Source organism: Hippichthys cyanospilos, chromosome 16, assembly GCF_059441005.1.
Source record: "Hippichthys cyanospilos isolate Australia breed blue-spotted pipefish chromosome 16, RoL_Hcya_1.0, whole genome shotgun sequence".
Lineage (NCBI taxonomy): Eukaryota > Metazoa > Chordata > Actinopteri > Syngnathiformes > Syngnathidae > Hippichthys > Hippichthys cyanospilos.
The window spans coordinates 17,249,490-17,267,641 of NC_142384.1; the positions used below are offsets into that span (position 1 = coordinate 17,249,490).

Sequence of the window (18,152 nt, forward strand, 5' to 3'; positions counted from 1 at the left end):
GTAGAATTAATTACTATATAAAATATTCAATTGATCAATTGAAAAACTGGACACTATTATATTGTTGGAGTATGCTTTCGTGGGGAACTACAGCAATCATGTGTACTCAGTGCGTAAATAAGAGAATTTGGCCAATTTCAAATTGATGGCTATAAATGATTACTCAATTATTAAAATGGTTAAATAATTGAACAGGTGTCAATGAATCGATTAATTTTGACTCCTCCAATCAGCTACTTACGATGCAATAAAACGAAAAGGTCAACTCAATCTAACGAATGATTATTTGAAAAGTCAATCCGACAAACACTTTTTTGATGATTCAATTAATTCAATCGGCACGTTTTTTTTTTTCAATTTTCATCCTTTTATTGAAAAACCAAAATATGACTTCAAATTGACAGTGAGCTGTCAGGAAGCAGTTCCGCCCCCCTAAAAACAAAAGGCGAGTCAATAAATAAGCCGACGACCAATAAATAGGAAGGATCAAGTCATAAATACAAAAAAATGAAACAATAGATAAATAAATAAGTGCCTTTCAACAAGTAAGTGCTGAACAGAGCAAGGTGCGCGCCGAGACACGCTCGCCACGCCGAGTCAGCATTCCTCACCATGGCTGACTGCTAGCTCCGCCCACCGCCGCCACGGTCTCCAAATTCCTCCACACGTGCACCTGCAGTCCTTCTCAGTTATCCTGTGTCATGTCTGTCCAGCAGGGGGCAGCGCAGGAAGCGATGAAAGACTTTTCCATTTGTATTCCCGCACGGAAGGTTCCCGCATCCTTCTTGGTGTCATCTCCGAGGGGAGCTGACGCCCGTCAAAGTATGAGTCGCGCATTTTAGCGCGCTAGCGCGCCGTTGGCGGCGATGGCTCGGAGGCTTCGGATGATGTCGTGCGTGAAGGATCTGAGCTGAGTGAGCGTCAGATGAACAGCCGTCTGCACCTCGTAGTCGCCGTGAAGATGCGTCGCCAACCCAGCCCATTGGTCCCGACCCTCAACTTGGGGGGTCTCGGCGCCGTCGGGCGAAGCGGACTCCCGCACCTGGAAACGTGTCGGACGTTAGCATGCGGCGTCCGATCGTTCGGTTAGCGTTTGCATTACCTTGGCGATGTGAGCGAGCAGGTCTCGCAAGTCGGCCCGGAGGTGATCCAGACCGCCGAGGTGCTCCGACAAGATGCCCAGAAGGCCCTGGAACATCCGCACACCTGCTGTCATGCGATTGAGGCACGTGTCCTGTAGGGGGCGGCAAAGCGCGTCATCAAAGTCAAGTCTGAAATCTTGTTCAACTAATCTCATGGCGAACAACGCGAAAAAAAAATCCACCTTTTTGTGTGTTTTACAATTAGGACACACTGATTCTCAGTGACAATATTTGAAATTTTGACAAATATCGGCATCTTTTAAAAAAACCTGATGGCCAATCGATCAATTTAGAAAGAACTGCGTTAACTTCAGGGAACTATTTAAGACTTATGTGAAGTTTTTTAAAGGCATTTCAATAAATATTCTTTTTAATATTGATGCCAATGTTTTCATTTTTACTGAGAGTAAATGTCAATAATAAACTTCCGTGACTGCTAATGATCAGTATCAGCCTAAAAAAAAAAAAAAGTCATATCCATAGAGATGAATTTTACAACAATACTAAACTATATTTAGAACCCAAATGTTAAGATCTTAGCGTTGGGCATACTGACCACATTGAAATTTTGCGCGAGGGGTTTGAGGACGGGCGCGGCGGGGATGCTGAGGGCGGCGGCCATCATCTGGAGGTCACTGGTCGGTTGCGGGAGGTCGAGGCTCGAAGCCTGCGGAGGCAGAAATGTGCAAGCAGGGTTAGCAAGCGCCGCGGTGCGTGAGAGAGCAATGAAAAGCAACCTGGGCCAGCACGGCGGGGACGTCCTTGGAGATTTTATCGGCTAGCATGCGGGCTCGTTCCAACGCGTCTCGCAGAGCCGGCGAAAGACTGATGGCGGGCGCCGAATGGGTCGCCGGCGGGAACAGGAAGCAGCAACACAAAAGCGGGAAAACTGCAGCAGGAAACAGTATTAAATTATTGAGAAATTCGTTGTTTTTATTTATGCAACTTGAAAAGTATTTGCAATCAAGAGTAAAAGATGCATTTGACTTGGTCACGTGTTACTTTATTAACGTGTTAATTGTGGTTATCATCTTACTGAATCCTTATCCAATTGTTTCAATCAAAACTGAATGCAATCTAATGTTAACTAAAACTATTTTAAATAAAATCTGTCCGCGGAATGGACTTTAATTGTGGCGCTCACCCAACTTCTATATTTAAGTGCGTCACTTCTGCTTAAAACTTGTCAGTCGGAGATTCAATTTTCGTTTCTAATCCAAATGTTAGCTTGTGCAGTAAAAGTACACGAAGTCGAAATTGTTGAACAGACAACGGGAGTTCAGCGGCCTCAATAGCGTGAGCGGCGAGGGGGCGTGGCCCGGCAAAAGCTCCTTTCTGCGCTCACCTGCGTGCGCGTGCATGTCGGTCAAGGCGGTTTGGCGTCTCGCACGCTCTCGACGACCAAGACGAAGAACAAGTCAGCTTCAATTTCCATTGGCTTTTATTTAAGCGAGCTTCGCCCGGGAATTTCCACCAAGACGACGCAGACGCGGCGCTAACTTTGCCCAAAGTGACGACAGCGCCCTGTGACGCCATGACAGTCCCAGCAAGGCTAGTGCGACGACGTCATTTCCGGGTACAACTTGAACACTGTAGTTAATCTTTACCAAAAAAAAAAATGTTTTGCGCCAAATCGTGATTTGAATGACGTACTTTTTGACTTTAAACATGACCGTAAAACAAATCGAATGCAATTTGTTGAAGTATTTTTTAATGTGACCGGCGTGCGCGTTCGTGACGTCTCCCCCGCGCGCGTGCGTGCATTTCAAGTTTGGGAAATCGGGGAAGATCTGGAAAGGATATGCAGCCATAATTTGAGTTTCGCAACACAGTGATTCACTCTTCCACCTCCTCATCATCACTTTTTTTAAACACATTTCTTAAGTGAAAAGCCAAGTCAAAAATGTTCCTTACAATTAGACATTATATGTGGACCCACCACATACAGATAAATATTGTGGAAAATGAATGAAGTATTAAAATCCACCTGTTTTTATCCACGTCAGGAGCGGCCATTTCCTGCTGACTAAAAGTGACATCACAGTTGCGCAGATAAAACATAAATAAATAAATAAACAAATAAAGCAGGGCACCGCTTGGTAACGGCACGACCTAAAGTTTTAAAATAATGACAGTAAATAAAGTTTTACGTTGTAAAGATTCCTTTTTGCTCTCTTTCTGATATGTGATAGACCAAGCTCGGAACCAAATTATTTTCCTTCTGCATTTTCTGCATTGTCAATATGTAATGAAATTAAAAAAAGGTTAAGATCGACCCGTCATTCAAAAAACAGAGAAGCAGCCCAGTTTATTTGTTCAATATTTATGAGGGAAATTCCACAAGCTGTCATTATTATCATTCCAGAGCAATGATGTCATGAGTAGGGTTTCAAAACCTGATTTTATTTGACCAATGACTCAACTGTATTTCCTTAAAAAATACAAAATGAAACAAAACAAACAAACAAAAAAAACGATTTTGCATCTATATACAAAAAACATTTTTGGCATGGAATTTTGCTTTGTGTCAGTGGGCCTCTCTGAAATAGCATCCGCTTGAATCAAATCAAATTTGATCAGATTTATTAAAGACATTCAATTCTATTCTTTCCTGTGGGAGACCGTCTATGGCATCCCACCAACACACACACGCGCACACAGTGTTGATTCCTTCCATTCATTTATTAAAAATACATATGTCATATAACAGTACAGTGTGATCAGTTTTGCTATATTGAAGTGTAACTGCGACAGGTCCACCAAATGACGTTGATCCACTACATTTCATTACGCAAGAGCGCTGCCGCCACAGTAGGGGCGCCCGAGTAGTGCTCCAAAACATCTTTTCCTTTGATTCAACTGCGAAGTCCAAAATATGAAAGTCAAGGATCCTCAGGTGAGGATGACGAGGGGCACTTCTTTGTCCCCGGTTCCGAACAGCGGGAACATCTGCTCGGTGAACTCGCCGCAGTTGAAACTGAAGAGCTCGGAACCCGACTTGGCGTTGTAGAAGGACACTTGCCCCGTCTCCACGTCCAAGAACACGCCTACTTGTCGCAGCTTTGGTGGAGCCTTCACCTAGTAGGTGGGGGGAAAAAAAAATAACTTCAACAAAGTTTCAGGAAATTAATTCTATGCTTTTTCATCTTGTAACAGTTTTCTTTTCAAATTAAGAGCAAAACAATTGAAACAAACAAATAAATCACCTGATCACCTTCAATATCAGTGTGAAAAGAACAATTGTGCTATAAGCTCAAAATATCGAATATTGTCAAAAATTTAAATGGAATTTACTGCCAGCTAATTTGTTTGGCTAGCATGAGAATTAACACCAACAATTATTGTACTAGTTGCGCAAAAACGCCACTTTCCACGATCCGATTTTTACGGATTTATAGAAATATTTGCACCGTGGGAAAGGAAAGGAGGCGGGACCTTGGTGAGCGGCGGGGTGGTTAGCGCTCGCAGTTGGCTTCCACTCCACCAGAGGGCGAAATACCCATTGGAGGGACTCATGTCGAAAAGGCCTTTCCTCTGCGCCGACTCGCTGGCCACGCCCAACTTCCAGTCTTTGTTCTCGCCCACCAGCACCTGCGCGCGCACACTGTCCCACACTCGCACGCGTGGACGCGGTGCGTGACGCGCACGCGGCGAGCCCGACCTCCCAGTAATGTCGCCCGGTGGCGTATCCATCCTTGGCGGTGACGCAGGACCACACGTCGAATCGATGCTGACTGTTGCGGTAAAACTGCAGTTTCTCGCCGCGCTTGACCTGCTTCCTGTCCTCGGACAGGATCAGGAACGGGTAAGCGGTCATCGGGTTCAAGCTCACGTCATCTGAAGGCCAACGAGAAGGTGGCGCCCCGCCGTTAGTGTCGCGCATGCTAACGTAGCGCTAGTGATGATGTCGTGAAAGGTCAAAGGTGCTTACCCATATACACGCGAGCTTTTTTGTGACCTGCGTGATGCCGAGATAAAAAACAAATGAATAAAAATGCACTTTAAGTCGTCGAATTGAATACATTTCACGGCCTGCGGGAAGATGTGACGTACGTACCCGAAACTGGCTTCATTTTCTTCAGGTCTGAAAGGAAACAGGAAGCTTGCGTCAATCTCGCTTTCACAATAAATGCGTCAATAAGAATGACAAATTATTATAGTTGAAAAAAAAACAAACTAAAACAATATACTGTACTTGACATTTTTTGTTTTACTTTTTAATCTTGCACTCACAGTTACGCACTCCGGTTAAATAAAGGGGGCTCAAACTGGTTTTAGCTTGCGGGCCGCATAGAGGAAAATGCAATCCCCAAGTGGGGCGGCCCAATAAAATCATGGTATATATTTATTGATATCATTTATTATTCTTTTCTAAAACTGTCAAATCATCAACATCACTATTAAATCATTAAACGTTTCAAGTTTTTCATTTATTGAAAACAATTCAGCTCATTTTTATACGATACAAGATGATCTCGCGGGCCGGATCAAATCCGTTTGTGGACCAGGACCGGCCCGAGGGCTGTATGTTTAAAACTTGTGCTTCCAAAGTAGTGTTGGGGTTTCAAAAAAGGCTTTCAAGTTATATATTCATTTAATAACATTTTAAATCATTTTCATCTATTTATCTCGTTCAATGAATGCCGGGGTCACGTTTTCACGTTTTTTCCGGACATTAAGTGAGTTAAGAGAACCAATTATCCGCAAAAATCCGCAGTTTTATGACCTTGCCGGTGACTTTTGGCTAGTTACGAAGCTTGCCGAGGACTCGCTCAATGCGGAAAATTTGGTGAGGCTGAAATTGCTGACCTCTGAGTGCCCATTGGCTCCTCCTCAGGCTGTTGCTGCTTCCTCTGAGACTGAGCATGCTCTCCGCCGCCATCATCTGGTCAACCGACGACACTGCGGCACACTGCGCGTGAGCGGGCGGGGCAGAGACGGGGCGGGGCAGGCCGACGGCCACTCACGGGAGGCCAGGGATCCTCTGGCGCCGCCGCCACCTCCTCCCAACCTGGCGTCCTCCAGCTTGTCGCGGACTTCGGAAAGCGCCGCCTTGACTCCGCCCAGGTTGAAGTGGAGGTGGAGGTCCAGGTCGTCCACGTTGACGGGCTGGTCCGAGCCCAGCGGCGACGTGGCCTCCGAGAAGCTCTGAGCGCAGGAGGAATAGGTCGGCCGAGGTCACCGGCGCGGCCGCCCGGGTTCCCGTCTCACCTGCAGGAATCCGATGTGGTCCTGACTGACGGCCTGAACCTCCAACCGGGCCCGCCTGTCCCTCAGCTGTCCCAGCTCCGCCTCCAGAATGCTGACTTGGCTATCGCCCCGGGCTAGGACCGTCTCCATCTGCTGCTGGACTCCGCCCACCACCTGCGCTCGGAGGCGGTCCAGAGAGGCGGCCGCCTCATCCAGCAGCGTTTCCACTTCCCCTCGTTCCCGCTCGCCATAAGTCTGCCGTTAGCGCGTTAGCGTGTCGGCATCTCGCTCGTAGCGCCGGTCGGCAAACAAAGACTCTGACCTTGACGCCGTCCATCTTCGGCCTCAGTTCTGCCAAGATCAACTCCTTGTCTTTTATCCGGTTCAAGATCTCCTGCTCTGTCCTCGCCACGTGTTTCTAAGCGCGCGCCCGACCGCGCGGTCAGTCGTGACAGGAAACGGGAAGTGGGTGAACAGGAAGTGAGCGGAGTGCGCGAGCAAAGTGCGCTACCTGTTTCGCGAGTCGTTCCGTCTGGACCGACACAGTCTGGTGAGTTCGGTGGTCCTCCAGTACGCAGATGGCACAAATGCATTGCTGGCATGTCCGACAGAAAACCTTTACGTCAAAGGCAACACAACACACCATCGTCATGCTTTTCGTCGGGCTCACGTACAGCTGTGCCTTGAGATACAAGTTGAATTCTGAACACTTGGATCTCAAATCCAGCGTTAGGCTAGTAGGGCCTTTCACTCGTCGACAGCGACGTTGGACGGAACTCTAATTGGATCCGCAATAACCACTTAATTCCTTTCAGAGCTCCTCAGTACAGCACTAGTATCTACTAGTTTTATGCGGAGGATAAAGAATACATCTCATATGACCGCTGGCATCCGTTAACATGTATGATGTCATACGTTGCAATATCTTCTCACCTCGAGTAGGCGTCGGTGTAGCGAGCAGGTGCGTCCCCTGAGCGCCTCCTGCGGGTCCATGAGAGGATGCTTGGCGTAGAACGCCGTTTTGTGATGCGGCTGGATGTGTTCGTTGCAGTACGCCGCCGTGCACGTCAAGCAGGAGCTGACGGCCGGCTGCTTGACCCCCGTGCACACGTCGCACCAGACCACGTCTTCGTTGGACGCCGTCACGAACGGGTTGGTGGTGTTGGACGGTGCGCTGGACGTGGCGGCGGCGGCGCCGTAACGAGAAACTTTGTAGTTGTCTGTGATCACGGCAAAAACTTTGTTGATGCTCAGCTGAGGACGCTCTTCAAAAGGGTGTTTGCACAGCGGACACGTGCAAGTGGCGGTCGACGCCCAATAGCCGCCAATACAAGCCTGCAAAAAAAAAAGGCGACATACAGTGTGCAATGAGGCTAGGAAGCTAGCATACTAACAAAACAACCTTGTGATGATAAAATAGCATGCTAACCACACAGTTATCACAAACTGATGCAAAGCTAGCATGTTAACAAATAGTAAAATGACACATTGTTGCTAAGCTAGCCCGTGACACGCTACTGCTAAGCTAAGCAAACAGTGAAATTATACACTGACGCAGAATAGCATCCTAAGAAAACAATCATGTGCTAAGCTAGCACGCAAAAAAACAAAAAAACAAATTTTTCTAAGTTAGCATTCTAAGTTAACCAAACAGTCAAATGACACAATGACGCTAAGCTAGCAGGCCAAACAAACAGTTATGAACTGGGGTGGTCCTAATTCCGATACGACCACATGGATTTGTCCATTTCTGGGCTGCTCCCTGATGATTATTTGTATAAAATCGATTCGATTTTCAATTCTTTAAGTGATTCAATACTCAATCCAATTGATCTGTCATGTGACAAAGAAAGTGGGCGGGGACACTAAACTGCACACAAGTTGCCGATCACAAGCCGCGGCCGATTAATCGGGCACGCCACTAGTTTTGACACGAATGCTAAGCTAGCCCGATAACTACTAACACATTTATGGAACGCATTGATGCTAAGCTAGCATGCTAAGAAAATAATCACGTGACAGCCCATTGCTAACCAGTCACATGACATACTGCTGCTATGCACCTGTCGTGCGTGTTGACGCATACCTGGCAGAAATTGTGTCCGCATGGCGTGGAGACAGGATCAGTGAAGAGGTCCAGACAAATGGAGCAGGTGAGTTCCTGCTCCGAAAACAGATTGGGCGCCGCCGCCGCCGCCTCTGCCATCTTGTTTCCTGCCGCAAAGAACGTACACCGACAGCAGTGTTAGCTTTAGCCCGGGAGGAACAGGTGAAACAGGAAGTGCCTTAAGGGCAGCGCCTCATTCCTCAGCACTCGCACACAAACAAGAAAACACCCACTTCCTGTTACATGACCGACAACTCTGATGACTGCTTGTCTGATTGGCTACAGGTGTGCTGGCCAGATACAGGGCGGGGCTACAAGGCACCAAACTGATCAACACAAATTTGCGGACACACAAACCTAAACGCTTGCGCAAATCTTTTGAAAACATGACCGCCATTCCGCAACTGGTTGGTTCACTGATGACGTCACGAAAGCCTGAATGAGACCCGCCAATCATGAAGGGGCGGGGAAAGCTTACTAATGACCTTTCACCTGTTCGTTTGTCCTCGGCAGCCCCCTGCTGCTGCGGTGGTCACGCGCGACACCCGCCGGCATCGTTAGCATCGCTATTGCAGTATCTTCATCTCGTTTTTTTACGGGACCCTTTCAAAATAAAACTATACATTCACTCTTGGGTTTTACTTTCACAATGTATTTTTTTCAGAGTACGTTGAGCTTTTCCTTTCAAAATAAAAGACAACCGCGGGTGCTTACGATTTCACCGAACAAAATCCCTGGTCATACCATATTTTCAAATGTAAACTCATCCACTCGCATTCGCACGCAATTTCTGATACCGGCGCAAGTTGCTTTCTGTTGACTCGTTCCTATGACACGGGAGCAAAACGAGGTCCGAGGCTGGAAAACATAAAAATATTTCAAAAAGTTTTCTTACCTGCTTATCGTCAGTTGCGTTTCTGCTCAGCCTGAAACGCAAGTTTTGCTGTGACGACAACTCGGGGGGCGTGGCCTCGCAAAAGCAGTCAGGGCACATTGCGCCGATTAGACATTGCGACACTTTTATTTAGGTTGACGTTGAATGTATGCATGGATGTCGCCTCCGTATCTTTTTATGTGGAAACACTTTTCATTTACAAGCTCCACAGTACAAAAGGATGGAAAAAGATCAAATAACGGTCATTTCATATAATGTTCACATTTCATAGTTTAGATGTTAACTTAGAAATCCTTAGAATTTAAGACTCGCAACCCATAATATTCTCAGATTTCTGTAGCACTTCTTCAAAACAGAACAATCTCTGCACAAACGTAAGATAAAACATTTGCAGATATGATGTTGCTCTCTAAAACGAAGACAACATTTTCTGCCATTACAACCCAAGCAACAATCTGATGAGCAAACTTTTATTTTTTAACCTTATTGATCAATATATTGAGAAAATAGCAACTGCCAGTCATTATTGACTGCTGCCATGTATTGAGAAAAGCATGCGCGGACTTTACACGTTTCCACATCCGCTCCTTTTGCTAGGCTGAGCCACACTAAGCTAGAAAACAATTGAGCAAGTCCAAGAAAAGACAAAAATGTTTATTTGGTGACCGACGTGCACATGTCCCGTGATTCTTCAGAAGCTCTTGTAGTGCAGCAACCTGCGCACACAAAACAAGTGAATCGGTGAAGTGAATCACTGTTAACATCAGACTGCTTTTTATATTCATGCTTATAATCGCGCTTTTTATATTCGAGTTATGTGTTTTGTTCTTTGAGACGCGCGCTTCTGATTGGCCGTCTAACCTGAGGAGGGGGGCGTGGCCCTTGTTGTTAGCCAGTGAGAAGAAGCCGCTGTGAGGCGAGAAGTCCATACAGGAAGCTCGATAGACAAACTTCTTCTCGGACACGGGAAAGTTGGAGAAGACGCTCAGGGTGGGAACATGAACCTGATGATGACACCGTCGCCGTTTATTATCAAGACGGGCCGTTGCCAGGGCCATCTTAATTCCGCCTCACCAGTTTGGCGGCCTCGTCCTGATATTGTGAGGCGATGGCCAGGATCTCCGCAGTGGGATTAAAGGTGAGCATGGTGGCGGGGGTCAGCAGGTTCATGATGGCCTTCAGGGGGGTGGGATTTGTAGAGTTTAAACACGATTCCTGTGAGTATACGTTGACCACGCCTGCCCGTGAGCTGTAAAACATTATGTCATAAAGTGATGTGATAGAACATAACGATGAGACTTAACGTGATGAAAAATGACATCTTAGGACATGACGTTACATGGCATAAATTATGTAACATAACATGACACGATGTGGCATAACACATGATCTGAATTTACATGATGTGAAATGATGTGATGTAACTCCATATGAACTGATTTGACATAATGTGACATTTGATGTGGAATTATATGGCTTAATCCAATGCAAATTGACCTGACATGACGTGCTATAAAACCCTATGAACTGACTTGACGTGGTGTGACACTGTGAAATATGACATATGATATGAAATCACATGGCATAGCGCCACGCGAACTGGCTTGACAAGACCTATGATGTGAAATTACATGGCATGACACCACATGAATCGACTTGAAATGTGACTTGATGTGAAATGACACAACTTGACATGACCCATGACCTGATTTGACATGTTTGTGAAGTGCCCTGATGTGAAATTACACGTTATAACACCGCATGAACTGACACGACAATTTAATATGACATGACACGATGTGGAATTAAATGGTGAAACACATGCGCTAACCCGACATGATACGTCATGGTCGTCAATGACTTGATATGGCGCGACAGCCACCGCCTCAAACGACGTGCGAAAAGCCGCGTCTCACCCGCACGCCAGGTAGCGTCCGTCTGCTGATACGGCGATGGCCGTGCTGGCGACGCAGCCGTCGTCCACGAAGCGGCTGACGCAGCGACTGCTTCGCACGTCCCACACGTACACCTCGCCGTTCTCCGAGTTAGCGAACACTTTTCCGCCATCGCCGCTCATAGCCACGCCCACCACCTCTCCGTTCAGCTTCATGCTGCTCACCACCTCTTTAGTCTGGCGCACGCATCCGTCTCGTTATCAGCGGCCTTGCTTTTATTTTGAAATTGTAGTGAGTTTCTACCTTGAGCGAGAGCATATGCAGGTATCCTTGAGTTCCCGTGAGAACCACAGCGCCCCCCTCAGGACTCACGCAGAACTCCTTCACCCGTGGCTCCTGCAGTCCTGACCACACGCAAACGTGAATGCGTGGCTGTCCTGACGTCATCCGCGCGTGTCTGCGTACCTCTGACGTGGTGCACCGGCGTGACGCGTCCTTCCATCATGTCGTACACGTAAAACAGTTTGTTCCTCAGGCTGGTGGCGATGACGGCGTCGCCGTGGCAACTGAAGCGAGCTTTGTGGACCGGGAAGCGATCCAGGTGGACGCTCTGGATCTTAGGGTTGGTCTTGCCGTCCACCTGCGCCACGGAGGAACGTGCACGTTTCGACTTTGTGACATCAATCACGAGCTAGCAACTGGTTGGACCCATTCATTGGTCGATTAGGTCAAGAAAAATGTACAAATGTTTTACAGAACCTCTTAAAGAATGCTTAAACTGTATTATCGTTAAGGTAAAGGGAAAGGTATGATCCCCTATTTGCCCCCCCCCCCCCCCCCCCAAAACCGATTCATTGGCCAATTAGACCCTCTAAAAATGCTAATTCAGTTTTTATAGCATAAAAATCTTGGAAAATGTTCATCAACCAATTAGATTAAAAAATAAAAAGTCAAACAGGCCCTCTAAAACCATGCATGATTTTTGCGTGCTTGAGCAGTCGCCCCCTACTGACCTGAAAGAGGGACAGCGAGCAGTCCAGACCGGCTGTCAAGACCACCTGAGCCGACGGGTGGAACTGGACCGACGTCAGGCGATCGGAAGATGGCCGCGCGGCGTTGGCGTGGCAACACCTCTTCATCTGGAGCGCAGCATTGACACAAGCTCAACCTCATGTCGCCGTGGCGACCGCATCACCAACAACACGGCAGGTTGCATGTGCGCTTGAGAGCACTAACCCTGAGGATGCCGCTGGACAAAGTGTCCGGAGATGCCACGAAGTTTCCTGTCCTCCTCAGCAGGTCGTCTTCTTCAGCCTCGTCCTCCTCGTCATCATCATCATCATCTACACACACACACACACACACACACACACACACACACACACACACACACACAAGTGGTTGAATTGACGCACAGAAATACAGACACTTATGGAGAAGGTGGGAGTGTTTTCTTCTTCATGTTTTTCTTCTTCATTTGCATGCATGATATGCACGATATTTGGCATTTGGACAAATATTGTCATATTATTTTTTCTTTCAAATCCGATAACAAGTTTATAATTTAATTAAAGTGCTCTTAACCTAAGGGACAATATTATTTAAAAGTTAACTTTGAGATTCAGATGACCATACTACCTTCAGCTAACATTTCTCTTATTTTTCATATTTCAGGTTACTGCATTTTCATATCGGTTGTTGGCCTAATTGTTGCTAATAATCGGTATCAGCGCTGAGTCCCAGGTGAGTACTTTTGCAACCCACTTGCATTGTTCCATTTCTACCTTCCACAGACTTCTTGTCACCAGCCACGGCCCAGGATGGAGCTCCGCCCATCGCCTTTTCGAACCTGACAAACATACACACACACACACACACACACACACACACACACACACGCTTGAGTGGAGGGAGTGTAATCACGTGACTAACGTGCGTGCATGTGTACTGACTGGTCTCTCATCCTCTGCTGCAGTTTTTTCTTGCTCATGCTGACCTCAGCGCGTCCTCGCTTCAGGTCGCTACGGAAACGATGCTCCATGTCCACCCTGAGAAGAACACGCATGAACAGCTGTTAGATTTGCCCGCAGATGTTGATGTGCCAAGAAAACACATTTACTCTTCCTCCAGCTCATCATCTTCATCAACCCAAGCAGCTCTTTTGATCGGTGGAGGTCGTAACCGCGCTTCCGTCTCCTCGTCAGATTGGGGCAAAACTTCATCTTTTTTTTCTTGCTCTTCCTTCTCGTCCTCATCCTTACGTCACACGCACACAAAACGATGACCGCTATTGACATTTTGCATGATGGTGACGTCGCGTGCTTGTGGTTACCTGCAGAAGCGCGCGCACGTCGCCAAACACAAGTTCTTCCAGCTGTTGCACTGCAGGCTCCTGTGCGCTCAAAGTCGCCAAGCGTTTGACGTTCGTCTGGCGTGCGCGAGCCTCCTCCTCGGGCACAATCCCGCCGTCGTCCGACGGGTGCGCGCTCCTCTTCCTAGGTGACATGTTCGGATCCCGAAACACCGTCGAAAAGTTGTGTTCAAATCGTTTTTCCCCTCGAAACCATTAACTGTGTTTGTCCCACGTGGGAAAGGTAACTTCCGGTGACGGCTACCGGAAAAGGAAGTGATGCTAAAAAGCCCCTCGCAAAATTGAAGCCTGCTCTCTGGTGGTTGAAGGCAAAATTGCCTTGGTCACGTTTAATAAATCCTCAATTATAAAAAAAACTAAACAAAAGTGGATGAGATTATAAAACGGCCCACTTCAGAATCACAACATTTGTCATGATTTCAATGAGGAAAATTAATATTCCTTTTGAAGCAAAGATATTAGAAACTTCAGCACTTATGAACAGACATAAAAAGTAGGAACAAAACTGTTGTTTCACAACTTGAACACGTATATTAATCATTTTATACGGCTTGGAAATTTGTGTTCCAAGCATATTATTTCGTTATTGGAAAATATATTTAAATGCTGACTTCGTGATTTGAATGCATCTTATTTGTTACTCTATTTTGCTTTAAGAATAATGGAAGAAAGGGAAGAAGAAAATGACGTCGAAAAATCTGAAATCCTGCGTGAGCGTAATAATGTAACATGTTTATTGATTTTGGTTGACTCGAACAATGAAGCAGGAATTCACGACCATAAGGAACGTAAACTACAGTAAATACAGTTCCATTATTATGCATGGAGAAGCCTCTGAGCTACTAAATAGTGGTATTATCATGATAACAAAGTTTATCACATGACCACTGTCACAGAAAATGACCATACAATAGTACACCTTTCAAAATAAAAGCGCACACAAGAAGATGAACTTTCATTTGAGCAAAAAATAAATAAATACATGCCACAAACAAAGGCAGTCAGGATGAAAGAGAAAAAAAATCTTCACATGCTGAAAGTTTCCATCATCACATTAGTCCAGGAACAGGACCATGTTAGCCTAGCGCACCAGCCTTGGCTTAGTAGTGATGTTCACCTAGCAAGGTGACCATATTTTCCACACAGGGTTAAAATGCTAGCCAGGTTTGACAGCAACGTTAGCCGAGTTAGGTGACCGCATTAGCCAAGTGATTGATATTAGCCTGATTAGCGTAAAAAGCTGATCACGTTATCCTAACATACTGTAAGCCAAGTGGCCCGAAAGCATTAGCCTAGCAAAGTGACTTTGGCCAAGAAACAGAAATACGTTTAACTGGCCAGTCTTTCACCGTCACCATTAGCGGTCATGATGTTAGCATTGTAATGTTAGCCGAGTGATGTAAGCTTATTCAGGCTTGTCGTCATGATTTTATTTTTCCTCTCCTGGGGCATTTTGGGGTAATGGAAAACGACTTTCCTTACTCGACTTTCTTCAATCGCACGTTCACATTTTTCCAATGAAACGATTAATAGCACAAGCATGCTTGATATAAAGGTAGTTTGAACCGAAGTAGGCCAAAGAACAGTCGACGAAAAATTTAAGCCAAATCCAAGTGACCACAGAACAACGACAAAAACTTGAACCTCACTCGCGTGCAAGTATATGAAACGCAAAAGGAATGCTTCCGATTTTTCCGTTTCATTTTGGTGTTGCAAAAACATGGAAGCAGGGATTATTGACCTGGAACCAAATGACTTGTGATATTGTTTCTCTAGGTTGAAAGATAAACACTCATACGCTGCGTCTTTGAACTTACGCCAACTGGAGGAGTCCAGAAATATCACAAGCACTTCATAAAGCTTCATTTGTCTATAATTAGCTAGTTGCGAACTTTTTCCATTCATAAAAAAAAGTTATTAAATAAATAAATAAATAAATGATGTTTGAAATGGTAAAACAAAATGGTGTAGGGGCTTGATGGGAGCTACACAGCACTCCTAAGCCCCGATGTAGCGACAAGCCTGACCACGTTAGCCCAATGACGCGATGCTCACTTGACAACGTTAGCTTACCGAGATCTCAACGGCAGACAAGCGAGGGGACTACACTAGCTGGGTGACAAGACAACGTCAGCCTAGCAGGGGAACGCTAACTACTGAGATGATGTAAGTGACTTAGCCAAGATAAGTTAGCCTAGCGAGGAGACAATATTAGCGCACTAATCGTGTTGAAAATGCTAGTCCGAGCGATGATGTGACGCCTGCCACAGAGCAAGTGGCCGAGGAGGAGGAGGAAAACGGGGGAACTGCTCCGTATGATTAGCAACTTATTTCCTCGTCCGTTCAGCGGCTTCTCTTCTCTTCCCTCCGAAGGTTTCTCACATGGGGGAGGGCGGATGCAGCGATGTCATCAAAGCGCACCGTGGTTGTTCACCTGCCCACCGGGGGCAGCGGGGGGGCCCCTCGCATGGCTGCATCACATGCACAAAAGCGTTAGCCGTGTTCGCGTTAGCCGCGCGTCGTTTGTGCGGTTTGCGTCAAGACCTGAGTAGGCTTTGCTGGGGTAGATTTTGGCAAAATGTCGATACTCGTCCGGCGGAGGGAAGTCGTCCAGTGGATGGAACAAATATTTAGACTCAAAGTCATCTGCGGTGACAAAATACAAGACAAAAACTTTCCTAGTTAGTTAGTTAGCTTCTGACCGGCTGATAACTAGCCTCTAACAAGCTGCTGGCTTCTGACTGGCAGCAAACTAGCCTCCACAACTAGATTCTGACTAGAGCGAACCAGCTTACTGGGAGGGGAAGGATTGCAGATGTCGATAGGGCATTGATGCTAAATAAATAAATAAAAACAAATCTTTAGCTTGGTGGGGGGGTGGGAGAACTCACCACACAAACACGTAATGACGGAGGAGGCGTGTCCGTGGCGAAGAGGAGGGGGCGGCGGGGGAGGAGGTTTGCCCCTGGCGGGGGGGTCAGAGGAGAGGGAGGGGCTACCCGCTGTCCTGTACGGAGGAGGGGGCGGAGCCTCTCTGGCGGCTGTAGGGAAATGAGAAGGTCACACGAAGGTCATGTGATGAAGATGAAAGATGTCTCACCTGAGGGTGTCATCGGCCTGTGTGCGGGGGAGGCTGGTGGAGGGGGCGGGGCGGGACCTCTGGTGGGGGTGTGACCTCCCGGTGAGGGGGCGGTCCGCTTTCCACCGAGGGAAGCGTTCCTCTGCATTTGCTCCGCCTCCCCGCCATAGGTGGGAGGGGCCAGGGAAGCGACGGGAGCTTTCGCAGGAGGTGCTGGTGGGAGGGGCTTGTCTCGGCTGTAGGGGGAGGGTGGTGAGGGGGCGTGGCCACGCCGACTCTGATGAGGTTGAGGGGGCATGGTGGGGGAGGAGCCAGCAGGAGGGGGTGGCACAGGGCTTTGAGCATCATCGTGGCGTTGGCCAGGTGGCGGGCGGGGGGATGACGCACCGGCCGCGCATTCATCTACAAGTGAAATAGGAGGAAGGTAACCAGACGAGATTTGCAAGTGCTCCTATCTGAGCGAGCAAGAACATGAGGTATAGGTTGTTGAAATTGTAAAAAAAAAAAAAAAAACTTTGTAGTTGAGTTGACTAACCCCTTTTCATCCCTCTGACCCCATGACATATTCCAACAAAGGTTAAAACATGAAATCACGAACCAGAAGGGAAATCATATTAAGAAGACGGGAGCACTTACTTTTGTGTGGCCCCCCCTGGTGGAGGTACTGGTACAGACGGAAGTAAGGGTGGTCTGTGCTTTGGCCAACCAGACCACCTTTCCCCTCCTCGGGGCTCTGCTGGTTGACCTGCCAAGGGGTCACGGGTCATATTATCATCAATGTCATCTTTAGCTTAATATATTAGCGTGTACTTTGCCTTTACCTGAGTGAGAGCGGGGGTGGGTGTTGGGGGGAGTGGCATCCTGCTGCTGTCACTCACCTGAGGACACAGTATCGGGCATCGTTTGCTTTTCCAAATAAAACGAACATAAATGACACACGTTGCTGCAAGTTCATCATTGCAAGTTCAGGAGCAGTCCTCATTTTCACACACGTGAACATACACGAGCCCGTATGTGCCGAAAAATGCGTTACCGCTTAGAGATGTGTTAGAAGTCATTAGCATAACAAGCAGTTAGCAGGTTAGCTAACGGGCTTCTACGCTCGCGTGCGCGCGCGCGGCCACCTCACCCCGCCCGCGTGCATGCGCGCAGGTGAGTAGTGTCACGTCGACCCACCTGTGCACGAGTTCGTGGCTCGCGTGCGCATGCTCGTCCGCAACGCAACAGCACCGGCGTCTAGCGGTTAGCTTATTAGCTTCTCCATTCGTCTCCTATCGTTATCTCCCAGCATGCACCGCGAGTCTCTACTACGTCAGCATTTTCTGACAGCAGCTGGGGCCGCGGCTGCTGTACGTCACTTCCGCCTATGTTGCGTGCCTTAAATGGTCAATAACATTTTGAAGAATTTAAAATTGGTTAAAAAATAATTCATGAATTAAAAAAAAAACTGCACAAGGACTGACTAAATAAATC

The 18,152-nt window shown here is 47.1% G+C and overlaps 4 protein-coding genes across 5 annotated transcripts; all 4 read right to left on the minus strand.

Moving 5' to 3' along the window:
- Positions 1-369: 369 nt before the first annotated feature.
- On the minus strand, positions 370-2,687 carry csf3b (colony stimulating factor 3 (granulocyte) b). 2 transcript variants are annotated; one of them, XR_015868201.1, is made up of 6 exons: positions 2,488-2,687; positions 1,880-2,031; positions 1,699-1,809; positions 1,103-1,234; positions 612-1,042; positions 370-432 (listed from the first exon to the last, which is right to left on the minus strand). XR_015868201.1 is itself a non-coding variant. In XM_088437252.1 (5 exons), exons 1-5 carry the CDS (start codon positions 2,501-2,503, stop codon positions 839-841), a joined length of 615 nt encoding a protein of 204 aa, XP_088293378.1. In that variant the 5' UTR covers positions 2,504-2,687; the 3' UTR covers positions 439-838. The 2 variants fall into 2 exon arrangements, 1 of the variants encoding a protein (XP_088293378.1); XM_088437252.1 differs by lacking the exon at positions 370-432 and having other exon boundaries at positions 439-1,042.
- A 1,118-nt stretch (positions 2,688-3,805) lies between these two features.
- btr30 (bloodthirsty-related gene family, member 30) lies at positions 3,806-9,385 on the minus strand. The gene is made up of 13 exons (XM_088437235.1): positions 9,335-9,385; positions 8,419-8,546; positions 7,266-7,667; positions 6,844-6,948; positions 6,655-6,750; positions 6,354-6,587; positions 6,110-6,290; positions 5,952-6,044; positions 5,200-5,226; positions 5,074-5,100; positions 4,804-4,979; positions 4,578-4,733; positions 3,806-4,220 (listed from the first exon to the last, which is right to left on the minus strand). Exons 2-13 carry the CDS (start codon positions 8,536-8,538, stop codon positions 4,035-4,037), a joined length of 1,803 nt encoding a protein of 600 aa, XP_088293361.1. The 5' UTR covers positions 8,539-8,546; positions 9,335-9,385; the 3' UTR covers positions 3,806-4,034.
- Positions 9,386-9,437: 52 nt separating this feature from the next.
- Positions 9,438-13,829, minus strand: utp18 (UTP18 small subunit processome component). Its single transcript, XM_088437163.1, has 12 exons — positions 13,562-13,829; positions 13,349-13,485; positions 13,182-13,277; positions 13,014-13,078; positions 12,466-12,572; positions 12,243-12,368; positions 11,695-11,869; positions 11,533-11,633; positions 11,251-11,465; positions 10,409-10,583; positions 10,196-10,338; positions 9,438-10,050 (listed from the first exon to the last, which is right to left on the minus strand). Exons 1-12 carry the CDS (start codon positions 13,733-13,735, stop codon positions 10,026-10,028), a joined length of 1,539 nt encoding a protein of 512 aa, XP_088293289.1. The 5' UTR covers positions 13,736-13,829; the 3' UTR covers positions 9,438-10,025.
- A 482-nt stretch (positions 13,830-14,311) lies between these two features.
- On the minus strand, positions 14,312-17,994 carry LOC148411047 (uncharacterized). Its single transcript, XM_088436086.1, has 7 exons — positions 17,856-17,994; positions 17,501-17,557; positions 17,316-17,424; positions 16,701-17,081; positions 16,492-16,641; positions 16,145-16,246; positions 14,312-16,071 (listed from the first exon to the last, which is right to left on the minus strand). Exons 2-7 carry the CDS (start codon positions 17,537-17,539, stop codon positions 16,031-16,033), a joined length of 822 nt encoding a protein of 273 aa, XP_088292212.1. The 5' UTR covers positions 17,540-17,557; positions 17,856-17,994; the 3' UTR covers positions 14,312-16,030.
- Between the last annotated feature and the right edge of the window lie 158 nt (positions 17,995-18,152).

Coding starts and splice junctions, on each gene's coding strand:
- btr30 (XM_088437235.1), bottom strand. CDS start 8,538: ATGGCAGAGGCGGCGGCGGCGGCGCCCAATCTGTTTTCGGAGCAGGAA. Junction 5,101..5,199: donor GAAAATGAAGCCAGTTTCGG/GTACGTACGTCA, acceptor GGCATCACGCAG/GTCACAAAAAAGCTCGCGTG. Junction 4,980..5,073: donor AAAAGCTCGCGTGTATATGG/GTAAGCACCTTT, acceptor GTTGGCCTTCAG/ATGACGTGAGCTTGAACCCG.
- LOC148411047 (XM_088436086.1), bottom strand. CDS start 17,539: ATGCCACTCCCCCCAACACCCACCCCCGCTCTCACTCAG. Junction 17,425..17,500: donor CCACCCCCGCTCTCACTCAG/GTAAAGGCAAAG, acceptor ACCCCTTGGCAG/GTCAACCAGCAGAGCCCCGA. Junction 16,247..16,491: donor CGTCATTACGTGTTTGTGTG/GTGAGTTCTCCC, acceptor TTGTCACCGCAG/ATGACTTTGAGTCTAAATAT.
- utp18 (XM_088437163.1), bottom strand. CDS start 13,735: ATGTCACCTAGGAAGAGGAGCGCGCACCCGTCGGACGACGGCGGGATT. Junction 12,369..12,465: donor TGTCCAGCGGCATCCTCAGG/GTTAGTGCTCTC, acceptor GCTGCGCTCCAG/ATGAAGAGGTGTTGCCACGC. Junction 10,339..10,408: donor AGGACGAGGCCGCCAAACTG/GTGAGGCGGAAT, acceptor TGTCATCATCAG/GTTCATGTTCCCACCCTGAG.
- csf3b (XM_088437252.1), bottom strand. Junction 1,810..1,879: donor TCCCCGCCGTGCTGGCCCAG/GTTGCTTTTCAT, acceptor CTGCCTCCGCAG/GCTTCGAGCCTCGACCTCCC. Junction 1,235..1,698: donor TCGCGCAAAATTTCAATGTG/GTCAGTATGCCC, acceptor CGCCCCCTACAG/GACACGTGCCTCAATCGCAT.